Raw genomic sequence first — 13393 nt, 5'->3', positions numbered from 1 at the left:
GAGATTGTCAGAGGCTCCCTGTATACATATACAACAGTAAATGTATAGTGAATGTCTACATGTATAAGGCGCTCTAGAGGACATGCGGATTGTTTTAATAGGTGGTGCTGATGCTATCCCACATACTCACAGAGGCCAAGAAAGCAAAGAGGTTACCCTTGAAGTGTCGGTCCAGTGTGTGCGTCCCATACACTCATCACAGTTTGGCATTCTGCACTCAATACCCCAGAATGAGAAGGTGAAACTAAAGTTATTGATATTTTTTTTGGCAAATTTATTAGAGGAAAAACTAATTTTGCATGGACATAAGTATTCAGACCCTTTGTTATGACACTTGGAATTTAGCTCTGGGGCCTCCCATTTTCCTTGATCATCTCTGAAATGTTTCTACAACTTGGTCAGAGTCACTGGTGGAGAATTCAGATGCTTGGACAGGACTTAAAAAGAGATAGCCCTGTCTATATAAGATCTCACAGCTAACAATACATAGAGTAATTACCAAGCTATGAGAGAAGGAAAGAACTGCCTGTAGAGCTCAAGGGAGCGTGTGGAGGCACAGATTTGGGGAAGGGTGCAAATAAAATAAAATAAAAATTGGCAGCACTAATAGCTCCCAAAAGCACAATGGCCTTCAGGACTGTTCCTAGAGCCCATCACCCCACCAAACTAGTAATAGGGGGGAGGAGGGCCCTTGAAAGAGAGAGTACAAAGTACCCAGTGGTCACTCTAGCTCAGCTTCAAAGATACCATATGCAAATGAAAGAAACTTCCAGAAGGTTAAAGGGTACCTCTCATCAAAAAAACTTTTGATATATTATAGATTAATGTATGCAGAATAACTTCACAATTGCATGTTATTAAAAAATATGCTTCTTTCTATTTAATTTTCCACTTTGAAGAAATGACCACTAGGGGTCTCCCTACCAGTCCTGGCAGCAAGCATTTCAGACTCATGCTGGAGTCCTAAACACTACGAGCTGCAAGTCTGCTTTGTTCACCACAAAGGAGAACACTCAGAGCTGCCAGCCTGCTTTGTTCACAGCCTGTTTGGCTGTGAACAAAGCAGGCTGGCAGCTCTGAGTGTTTAGGACTCCAGCATGAGTCAGAAATGCTTGCTGACAGGACTGATCGGGAAAAATACAATAGAAAGAAGCATATTTTTCATTAACATGCTATTGGAAAGTTATTCAACATTCATTAATCTAAAATATATCAAAAGTTTATTTGATGAGAGGTACCCTTTAACCATCAATGAGTAACCAAAAAGAAGTCTCTCCGTAAAAGAAAGGTGAAAACCCAACTGGACCATGCAAAAAAAAAAAAAAAAGCATGTCGGGAGGAAACCAGGCACTGCTCATCACCTGCCAAAACCATCCCTACAGATAAACAATAAACACAGTGGTAGCAGCATCATGTAGTAGGATTATTTTTTAGCAGCTGAGACAGGAAGACTGGTCAGGGTTGAGGGAAAGCTGAAAAGTACAGATATATTCTCAATGAAATCCTGATCCAGAGTGCTCTGAATCTCAGACTCTGTCAAAGACATTGACCCTAAGCACAAAGCCGAGACAACTCTGTAAATGTCCTTCAGTGGTCCAGATTTAAACCTAGCAGAACAAATCTGGGGAGACCTGAAAATCGCTTCCACCAACATCTGAAAGAGCTCGAGAGGATCTGCAGAGAAGAATGGCAGAGAATACCCAAATCCAGGTGTGTAAACCTTGTGGCATCATACCCGAGAAGACTGGAGGCTGTAATCACTTCCAAAAGTTATTCAACTAAGGGTCTGAATATTTAAGTCAATGCAAGATTTAAAGGGGTATTCCAGGATTTTTTTTTTTATTTGACTATGTTACAGGGGCTGTAAAGTTAGTGTAGTTCATAATATAGTGTCTGTACCTGTGTGTGACGGTTTTCTCACAATTCTTATGTGATTTTCACTCCAATATTTATTTTTAACAGCATACAAAATGACTGTTGTCTCATTTTATCCCAGGTAGCAATGCGGCCGAGACCTGACTCACTAGTCAGCTGATGACAGGGAGCCTGTCTGCTTCAATGGGTGGAGCGATCAATCTGCAACTAATGCAACAGCTGTAGGCACCCTGATTGAAATCCACAGATCTTTTGAATGGATGCAGCTCATTCATGTTTCAATGGGGGGGTGGCTGATGTGTGGGAGGGAGGAAAATGGAATTCTGGGATTTGTAGGCAAAAGAAGGAAACAGACAGGAAATACCAGTTCATAAAAAGCTAGCCACAGTTTTATGGTAATCTCACAACATAGCTATTTAGCCCCAAAGACAAGAGCAGATCCTTCCTAAGCATGTCCATTACTGTCTGCAAGGTACGTACTAAAATCACCTTAGGGTGGATAACCCCTTTAAGTTTTCCCTTTCAATAAATCAGCAAAGGTTTGCATTCTCATTTTAGGCTATTGCTGGGGGAAATTTTACTCTTATTTTAGAACGTGATGGCAACATAAGATGTGAAAAAAGCAAAAGGGTCTAAAACATTCCAAATTCCTGTATATGGAATAGGAAATTATGCAGTTTTCTAATATACATGTATTTCAATTTCTGCCCAAATACCTTGAGCCAATGCAGTCAGTAAAGCATCCCATGGACAGTCATAGGACCCCTAATATTCCACTAACACTTACCTCATGTAAGAACAATAGTTTATGGAGAGAAGAATGTATACTGTATAAAATGTATAAATACCTGCAGTAGCTCGTCATCAAGCCTGACTGTGTATGTATGAAAGCACCTATTACGGTATTTATATATATATATATATATATATATATATATATATATATATGTGTGTGTATTTTTTTTTACACAGCCCCCATTGTGAACTTTATTCTTTAACAGTCAATTGTTAAGAGACCTTTTTTACTTCTTTTTCATTTATTTATTTATTTTTAATCTGTGCCGGGACTGATGATACAGCCTCAGGGTAGACAATCAATATCTGATTGGAGGATTGAAGACACCAGACTACCCTACCGAGTAAAGGGAGACTGCTCCATACATTATTCAGTGGCAGGGCAGAGTTACCTGCAGCTCCGAGCTCTTGTACTTCAACGTGTGCAGAGTTGCAGTAAACTGGCATAGCCGTTACACAAAAGAACCGCATGCCTCCAGATCCATCTACCGTAGTGTTTCCCAACCAGAGTGACTCTACCTATTGCAAAACTACAACTCCCAGCATGCCCGGACAGCCAAAGGCTGTCCGGGCATGCTGGGAGTTGTAGTTTTGCAATAGCTGGAGCCACCCTGGTTGGGAAACCCCAATCTACAGTATACATAGTGCCACAAGGGAGAGGAGGAGTTTCCCACACAGACAACCTGCAACCACCACAGTCATGTATGTTGCTGAAAGAGAGAGCAGTAGAGAATCTCTGAATACACTGTAAATGTGGGAAATCTAAAAGGAATGTAAATGGGGGCACTAGAGGCACTAATATGTTTGGTAGAAGTATTGTAAATGGAGGTAGTGGTGCCACTGTGGTTGCTTTGTAAACGGAAGCATAAGTGTGAGTAAGCACATTAAAGTGCTGCAAAAACGCGCAATTCCTTTGTAAAGTTTGGGATCAGGGGTGGTAACTTTACAGACAATACCAGACCTTTATTTCCACTGCAGTAACTCTTCAGAACTTTCCACATTATTTTGGAAAACCTCCACAATGCCCAGACTTCCTACCCCTGATTAAAAAGAAATGGTGACTATAGAGTTAAAAATGGAGAAGTTTAATATCCTATAAGTGTACATCTGCCAATAGTCAAATTCCCCAAACAGGGAAAGCAGCCAGAAATAGCAAGCAGCAGCTGGATTTGCTGGCCCACTAATTTCCTTGGCTTGTCATGATGTCAACAAGATGTGTAGTGTCTTTTGGGGATCTACATGTATGCAAATCAAATAGATGAGTTTCAATTTAGGAGTATGCTTGTATATTAACCCCCTTTCCCTGGCATGCCTCCTGAGCCTTAAAGGGGTACTCCGCCCCTAGCATCTTATCCCCTATCCAAAAGGATAGGGGATAAGATGTCAGATCGGCGGGGTCCCGCTGCTGGGGAGCCCCGGGATCTCTGCTGCGGCACCCCGCTATCATTACTGCACAGAGCACACTCGCTCTGTGCGTAATAAAAGGCAATACATGTGCAGGAGCATCGTTATGTCTCAGCTCCGCCCCTTGTGACATCACGGCCCGCCCCCTCAATACAAGTGTATGGGAGGGGGCGTGGCGGCCATCACGCCTCCTCCCATAGACTTGCATTAAGGGGGCGAGGCGTGATGTCACGAGGGGGCGGAGCCGTGACATAACGATGCTCCGGCCCCTGTATTGACCGTCATTACACACAGAGTGAGTGTGCTCTGTGCAATAATGATAGCGGGGTGCCGCAGCGGAGATCCCGGGGCTCCCCAGCGGCGGGACCCCTCCGATCTGACATCTTATCCCCTATCCTTTGGATAGGGGATAAGATGTCTAGGGGCTGAGTACCCCTTTAATGGCCAATCAGTTTTAGATTTTTTACCGTCGCGTTTCAAGTGCCATTTTTTTTTCACAGACTGAGCCATGTGAAGGCTTGTTTTTTGCAGGACAAATTGTACTGTTTAATGCCACCATTTTGGGGTTCATATTCCCTAATGATTAATTTTTATTTTTTTCCCAGGGAAGTGGAAAAAATGCAAAAAAGCTGATTTAAAGCTGTTTTCAGTCATTTAGTTTACCCTAAAATCTGCAGCATCACTAAAGAGATTGAGGCTGCAGAGAAAGCTGACTGCATTTTTAAGTCACACATTATAATCAGGACAATGATTGCTCAAAAAAAATCGGGATAAAGGTGGCCAACCCCTTTATGTTATTTGGGCTAAGAAATGCCCTTTTTAATTTCAGTGATATCCCGACACACACATGTAACAAGCATATATCAACATTGACTTAAAAGTCTGTTTTCAACAAGAGCTTAGGTATATATAAAAAACAAGTATGATTACTGGAAAAATATACGCAGCACTTACCACTACCATATGGGAATGCTGGCGCGGATCTCCCGTCGTATCCAGAAGAATGCCCACTACAAACAGAAAACTGTGGTAAGTATACACAACTTAATGTAACTGTTCCATTTATCCCCGTTCCGCCAATAAAAATTACATGTTAAAAGGGTTTTCAGTTAATCACACATTGTATAAACAAAGCTTCTGCATTAATGCCTGGCAACTTCATCTATCCGTCAATCCACACACAGTCAAAGTACTATAAAAAAGGTAGCAGTACTTTTTAGGTAGAGGTTAGGCAAATGGGTGCAGTGGGACAAGAGGACCTGGTCAAAATGGGCCAACTAGAAGAGGGGCCGGGGACCTTTTTTTGCTGAGGGCCATTTGCAGATTTAAAAAAGTCATTTGCAGGCCGATCATCGCAAAACCATACGCACAAGTGATGTCCAACAGTTGCTGCCACCAATACTGCCTGCCGCCAGGTGTGCCCAGACCAAGAAACAGATCTGGAGCCTAAGGATCCAGGTAACAGTTACATGTGCTGCAGCCTTTGACCACAGGGTGAATGTTGAGGCAGACAAAAGCCTGGAAAATCAAATGCCAGATCTTGATCTGCGCTCGGTAAGCGCCCCAAGGTCAAAGGGCTCTGGCGCAGCACAAGTAACGGATGGCTCAAGCCTCCAGGTCTGTTTGGTGGTATGTGAAGCAGGGTTGGCCAAACAATCCATATATTTCTTTATATATCTCTCCCCCTCAGTGGTGCAGCAGGTGCTGGACAGATGTACTCATAGTGGAGAAGGCAGGCAGTGGGGAGAAAGGCGAAGGAGATCTTCGGGCTGCATAGGAGCCATTCGGGAAGAGCAGCTGAAGCTCCCTATCCCTGGACACTGCTATCATTGCAGGCCACAACCGAGGCTGTGATGTCCACAGTCCCTCCACACCTCACAGGAGGGATCCATATAGATGCATTACAGTGGGGAGGCGCGTCAGGAATGTAGGGAGATGGACAGAGGAGGTTTGGGGGGAGGTGAGAGAAGTCGGCTTAACTGAGGTGGTATGTCAGGGGGACAGGGGTGTGTGATAACTGGCCAATCTTGCTGAGGGTTTGATATTCTGGGAGGTAAATGGCTGTATAAGGCTCCCGGGCAGCAGGTTCCCCAACCCTCTACTAGACAGTTTATAAAAACAAAAAAACAAAACAACACTTGAGCGGGGGCAGTGTTCCAGCTGCCTCCAGAGGCATAAAAATATGCAATAAAAGTTTTGGGGATTTTTTTCACTAATCCTGGGTTGCTGTGGTTCACTTTGTTTTGAGATGTATACACTGCTTCAAATGCTGCCAAGTACAATTCAAGATATGTAACATCACAACAGAGTCTAAGGAGAAAAAACAAAGTAGTCTTTTAACCACGTGGTTCATGTTCATAAAGGCTGCATGCAGGATATAAGAAGCCTGGCACACAACTAGATCATACAGTACAGAAAGCTGCAGGAATTTCTCATTTCCACAATATATAGCATCACACTTTACTTTTCTCAGTAATAACAATCCCTCTACCGAAGAAATGGAGCTTCCATTCATTGACAACACAAAGTAATGTAGCACACCCTGGGAACTTTAGGTGGAATATTGATCCCACCTCTAATTTCTTCAGTCACTACCTATAAACATCTGTATTACTACAGTCACTATTAATCTGTTTTATGAAGTGGCTCCACATAAGGTGCAGATGACACAAGTGCATATGAGACCGGAAATGCTCAAAAAGCCTAAAGATCGTCCCCTCCCACATGAATGGAGGGTGTGTGACGTGACGTCACATGGTGGGTGCATGGCATTACATCACATCTCCAGTCACAGAAACTTCCGGTTTCCTAGCCTGGAGTCGCAGCCCTGCATATAATGCGGGTGCTGCAGGGAGATTGCGGAGGGGGGGGGCTTTGGGGGGTCCCAGAGGCTGGCACCCCGCGATCAGACATCTTAGACATCTTATCCCCTATGCTTTGGATAGGAGATAAAATGTCTAAAGATGGAATACCCCTTTAACTGAGATTTTTCATTGCAAGTTATAGTACAAGGCAATGGAAAACATTTTGAAAAACCTCATCTGTACACTGCAGACATTTTCCCTTAAGCTTTTCACATTCAGAATGGATTGTAGACCACTTCCACACAAACGCAGAGAAAACTTAAAAAGGACAGACATGCTCCTATTTTGTTTTGGATCCATTCGTTTTGAATTGCAAATACAAAATACTGACCCAAATACTGCTATGCTAAAGTGACCTGAGGATCAAGACCTTAAATGGGTTATCCAGGAATTGAAAAAGAGAACTCATTTCTTTTAAGAATCGCTCCCTGTCTGTCTCCAGGTTGGGTGTGGTTCTGCAGCTCAGTTCCATTGAAGTGAATGGAGCCCAGGTTGTGTATAATACCACACAACCTGGGGACAGATGTGGAGCTGCTTTTGAAAGAAATCAGCTCTGTTTTCCTGGATAACCCCTTTAATATATCATGCACAAGGACAACACTATACATTTCGATTTGTCATCAGTTGCTGGCAGGGCTAGATTGCCTTCCTTTTTCCATAAAAATCAGCAAGATCAATATGTTCGCTCAACACCTTAAAATATGTGCAGCTTCAACAGTGGCTCCTAGGCATGGATCTGGCAGCATGACTGCACAGACTAATATAAAGTGTTTTCTTTGTGGGAAAAAAAGTAATTCAGAAAATAACATACCTTTCTATGGTTGGTATAAGAGATGGCGGCGGTCCACCGTGAGGAGGAGGGAAACCTAAAATGATCATGCATCATATAGTAAGTGCCATGAATCTGAGTAATTTGACTGCGCATGAACACTAATGAATTCAACATATTTAAGACAGCCATATAAGCTGTATATTTTTTGGTAGCATTCTCATTCTTGGGAAACATTTACTTTAACTTTCAACAAAAACATTTTATAACTGTGCTTAAAAAAAATAAAAAATAAATTCCATTGTTTATTTTTCCCACCATGCCCTTTTGTACATGACACTGATCTTCTATCCCTTAATTCACACTACAAAGAATCATAGGAGATACAGCTTTTCCCTGTCAGCTCTTACAGGAGGCAGGGACAGCAATGTCAGGCTGCATCTCATGGGAAACACTAGAGAATCAGCAAACAGAAGAAGCAGGCTGACTGAGTCAGGGGAGAGGCAGGCTAAGTGTGTATTGATTCACCACCTACTATATCACTGCCCTTCTGGTCTCTTAGTGAGCGCAGACATTCTAGCTTCAGCACCACTCAGTATAGGGAAACATACAGAGGAACAAGTAGGATGGAGGGATCTGAGAGCGTCCAGTGTGGATTTGATAGGTCACTGTAATTCTGTAGTTCACAGAAAGTCAGTCACACAGGTGAGACTAACATAAAGCACATACTGATGGTGGTCAGACTGGTGATCACATGACCGCACGGCACTAAGGAAATATTATGGAGGAAACATGATGCTGAGCTGGTATGAAACAGATGACACTGCAGGAATAGTCAGGGTGAATTAAGATTACACGGGCAAAAAGAGGTGGAGTGTGCTTTAGGTGAATCTTAAAAGTTAATGGGGCTCCACTACAATATATGACACACAACCTGTGCACAGGCATGCAATTAGACACAAGAGGGCAATGCATTCATAATTCTGGACAACCCCTTTTACAGAATAATAACAAAATGACGTACCTGGGGGTGGCACTGTGATGGGAATACCTAGGAAAAAATACATGCAAAATCATTAACTTAGCTTAAATCAAATGAGACAATTCTCTTCTAGAATCCCAATCTTTAGGCTGCAGTCACAAATGCAGTTTTTGATGCAATATTTTTTAGCTGAAAGTGTGTGGGTTTGTGGGTTGGGGGTATCTGGGTGTACTTTTTTTTCTTTTATTAGATCTACTTCAAGCTTTGGCTCAAAAACTGTAAGTGTGACTCCGGGCTTAAACCATTTCTACAATGCTTTGGTAAACTGGAATGCTCAAAAGTGCCAATCTCTGCAGACAGCAATCTGATCACTTGTAAAAGGAAAGGAAAATGTTTAAAGGAACCCCAAAAAGTGGAGACACTGCTACTAACATACGTGATCAATTTTTCAGTCTCCTTGATTTTATTGCTTCGAGTCTACAGGTCATGCACATGCCACAAGATATCTCAAATCAATGTGAAATCATTTGTGATTCATTAGGTAATTTACATTCATTAGATATATTACAATTAAAATTTGTTTCCAAGCAACATGAGTTTACCACATTTACTTGTTCAACCCTTTTAGTGTTTGCAAACGTTTTGAATACATAGTAAGTAAAAAAACGTGTAAAGGGTTGTCTACCTTTTAGAGACAACCCGTTGCAAAATGTTGCTACTGGGGCAACCATCTTATCACCCCAGGTCCCATTTTGGTATACGAGTAGCTCTCCATTCTGTCTCAGAGAGAAGCCTGCAGGGAAGGATTTCCATCTACGATGTCCATATGCATTCATAGACATATGGAGAGGGGGTTATCTTCATGAAAACTGGTTCAAACAAGGCACATGTAGGAATAAAGTCTGCACTTAAGTCCCAGTAGGACATGGATTGCATGTTTACAGTTACCAAGGTCTCTTTAATTCAGTTTTCAAGCAATGATCACTGGAACCCAGGGAAGTATATACCGTAATCATCTGTGGAAAAGCTGTGGTAAAATATACCTAAGGATCCAACAGAAGCAGTACAACATAAGTAAGAACACCTCCTTAGCTCTGTTACATGAGCTTTATTACACTATTCTTGGAGAAGCATCTCCAGTGATGTTCATACTAATCTCTAGATCCATGTTTTTGGCCCAGATCGAGTACTGATGTAATGTCTACAAAATAGACAGCGTCTTGACCTGACCAGACGAGTACTAAACAGATCAGATGTAACAGAACCAAATACATAATGCAACTCCTGACAATTCCCAGTCCTTCTTTCCAGGCTCTTTCCAGGATAGCTTCCTATAGGTGGCACTACATAGAATATTAGCTTTTTTCTAAAGAATTATTATTATTTTGCATTCCTTCTCCCTGAAAGCATTGCCTGTAACTCTACACCAGCTGGATCTCTACACTGAGAACTATTACCTACCAAAAGTCCAGGTTAAACCTAAGACAAGTGATTCCACATTCCCTGCAGTACAACATTGTTCACACTGAAAACTACTGCACAACACATTCCATTATCTCTTGCTACATCTCAAAGTTATTTTCCCTTTCACTATTAGAACCATTGAAATTGGGGACTTCACACAAACCGCATTGGAAAATATCTTGCAGTTTTTGTGGCACTTCTGGTTTTGGCTCTAAAAACGCCAGTGGCATTTATCAAGAAACGCTGGGTGTGAACCCTCCCTAAACAGGGTATATGATAACTAGAGATGAGCGAACTTACAGTAAATTCGATTCGTCACAAACTTCTCGGCTCGGCAGTTGATGGCTTATCCTGCATAAATTAGTTCAGCTTTCAGGTGCTCCGGTGGGCTGGAAAAGGTGGATACAGGAGACTCTTTCCTAGGACTGTATCCACCTTTTCCAGCCCAGGGGAGCACCTGAAAGCTGAACTCATTTATGCAGGATAAAGTCAGCAACCGCCGAGCCGAGAAGTTCGTGACGAATCTAATTTACTGTACGTTCGCTCATCTCTAATGATAACCATTGTTCTGAACAAAAGACTGACCTAAACATATTCTCTTTATTATCCTACAGTTTTAACAAAAGCTGCGTTCTACATTCTCCTTACTAAAAAATAGACCAACTTTAGTCTTCACTAATTTGTACAAAACAAATTACTAAGTGTCGCTGTCACTCAGGATACATTTTGACATGTCACAGGGACATATCAAAAGTTTTGATCGAGAATGAAGAAGTGATGAAGACTGATCAGGAGAATGAAGTAGTGCGCAGCATTACTGATCACTCTGGAGCTTGTAGTGATCTTTGCCTTGCTGCAGCTAAGAACAGCTCTCCCGATCAGTGGAGTTTCGGCACAGAGGCCCCGACCTATCTTTGTCTCTGTGACATGTCAAGTGACTGTGTCCATTTAAAGTCCTGTTCACACACTGTCACATCTGAAAGGAATAATAGTGCAGGGCGCCGTACTCTTCTAGCTGTCAAAACAGTGGACGCCATGGTAGAACTCAAAGTACAAAAGCAGCAGTAAACCCAGAAAAATGTACCCTCATTGGGCGCTGCTAGTGTCCATTGTACGACACAAGCCACTATATTAGTGTGATCAGAATCTTAAAGTATATTCACACAGGCTTAAAAAAAAGCCCCATTGACTTTAATGGGGAATGCGTAACATAGTATGAAAACAGCACAAAAAATAAAGTGACATGGTACTTTTTCATAGCCGTTTCACTAGGGCTGGGCTGTATACTGGTTCATACCGAATACCGAAATTTTTGTGCTGCACGATATGAATTTTAACCCATACCGCAATACTGGTTTGGCCCCTCCCCCTCGGGAATGAATCAGCCCAGCGCAGCGCTGTCCCCACATCGGGAAACTAATCCTATGTGACCTGCTAGCGCTGATCTGCCCGCCCCCCGCCCCCGATTATTAGCCCAGCGCTGTCCCCATCAGGGTACTACTCACATGTCACCCGGATGCGCTGCCCTCCTCGTCCTGTTTGTTGCAGCCGCCGGCACTGACACTCTGTACTGGTGGTCTCTAACCTGCGGACCTCCAGATGTTGCAAAACTACAACTCCCAGCATGCCCGGACAGCCAACGGCTGTCCGGGCATGCTGGGAGTTGTAGTTTTGCAACATCTGGAGGTCCGCAGGTTGGAGACCACTGCTATATACTGTGTGGTATCCCTATGCCTGGGCTGCAAAAAACAAACAAAATAAACTTTAACTCACCTCCCGTTGGTCCGGTACTGGCCTCATTCGTTTCCTGGGGCCGACTTAGGTGCGTTAAAGGGGTACTCCGGTGCTTAGACATCTTATCCCCTATCCAAAGGATAGGGGATAAGATGCCTGATCGCGTGAGTCCCGCCGCTGGGGACCTTGCACGCGGCACCCCGTTTGTAATCAGTCCCCGGAGCGTGTTCGCTCCGGGCCTGATTACCTGCGACCACACGGCCGGCAGCGTGGGACATCATGCCTCCGGAGTGCCGCGTGCAAGATCCCGGGGGTCCACAGCGGCGAGACTGCCGCGATCAGGCATCTTATCCCCTATCCTTTGGATAGGGGACAAGATGTCTAAGCACCGGAGTACCTCTTTAAAGTTTACTTTGCTTACCTTTTGCAGCCCGGGCATAGGAATACCGCACAGTATAGAGTGTCAGCGCCGGCGGCCGCAACAAACAGGACGAGGAGGACAGCGCTTGCGGGTGACATATGTGAGTATTTACCCCGATGGGGATGTGGGCAGATAATTAATATGGGGGGGAAGGGGGGGGGCACTAGGAAATACCGTTATATATTGTGGAACCGCCAAAAGTAAAAAAAAAAATACCGTGATACACACATTTGGTCATACCACCCAGCCCTATGTTTCACTTAGAAGCTCACACAGAAAACAATGGGGGGGGGGGGGGAGTTCCAAAACCCACCTAAAGAAGCACCCAAATAATAAATGCACCAAAACACTAATTGTAATTATTTTGCCCCAATGATGCATACAGCATCTTGTCTTTGGGATGCAATTTAACCTTTTACATGTAATCTGTTTATAACACAGGTGAACACAACATGGCTGCTCCCCTGTCCTGACCCCTGCAATGTCCTTGGGTTTGCTCCTTATTCTACACTGTACAACGAGGACACTGCTGCAGGGACAGCGTTTTTTCACCCAAAAATATTCACATTTTTTAACCAATATATATTACAAATATACATATAATTGTATTATCTACATTATATAAAACATTTTTGCAAAAAACAGGTACACTAAGCCTATTCTTTTCCTGCCTTCTATATGTCACCCCATTGTCCTGAGATCAATGTTATTCATTTCACCTATCAATGGTTTTATTATTATGCTTGACAAGCTGGTGACGCTCACGCCGCTGCAGCCAACCAGAGGGTAGGAATTGATTTAGTAAAAGTAAACTCAAGATTAGGTAAACTAATGATACTTGGAATTTGTATGAACTTCCACGAAACGCACACACATTCACCGAACACCACAAACACCATTATTTCTTATGATAAGATTATAAGCATCCATTACTATTCCTGTCCCAAAGCAAAACAATCTAGAAATCATGAGTAGTATGAAAGCCACTATACCATATCTAGATGGTTTTTGCATGGAGAAAGATAACTGCAATCCAGATCCTAGAAGAAGGGGAAATAATGGTATGATTTATATACAGTCACTTA

At 42.9% G+C, this 13393-nt stretch overlaps 1 protein-coding gene across 3 annotated transcripts in view; it reads right to left on the bottom strand.

Annotated features, from left to right (window-relative positions):
- The window catches only part of FIP1L1 (factor interacting with PAPOLA and CPSF1), an 83968-nt gene that overhangs the window by 34650 nt on the left and 35925 nt on the right, over positions 1 to 13393 (bottom strand). For 2 of the 3 annotated variants that reach the window (XM_056558029.1, XM_056558036.1), the window contains exons 11-14: positions 13301 to 13348; positions 8732 to 8758; positions 7750 to 7804; positions 5029 to 5084 (exon numbers count right to left, since the gene is read on the bottom strand). In XM_056558029.1, the coding sequence (XP_056414004.1) occupies positions 5029 to 5084; positions 7750 to 7804; positions 8732 to 8758; positions 13301 to 13348 (186 nt within the window). The remainder of the gene's footprint in view (positions 1 to 5028; positions 5085 to 7749; positions 7805 to 8731; positions 8759 to 13300; positions 13349 to 13393) is intronic. The other variant, XM_056558048.1, reaches the window with a different exon arrangement.

Source organism: Hyla sarda, chromosome 1 (genome assembly GCF_029499605.1).
Source record: "Hyla sarda isolate aHylSar1 chromosome 1, aHylSar1.hap1, whole genome shotgun sequence".
NCBI lineage: Eukaryota > Metazoa > Chordata > Amphibia > Anura > Hylidae > Hyla > Hyla sarda.
Note: the sequence above shows the minus strand (reverse complement) of the source record. Positions and strands in the feature narration are given on the sequence as shown.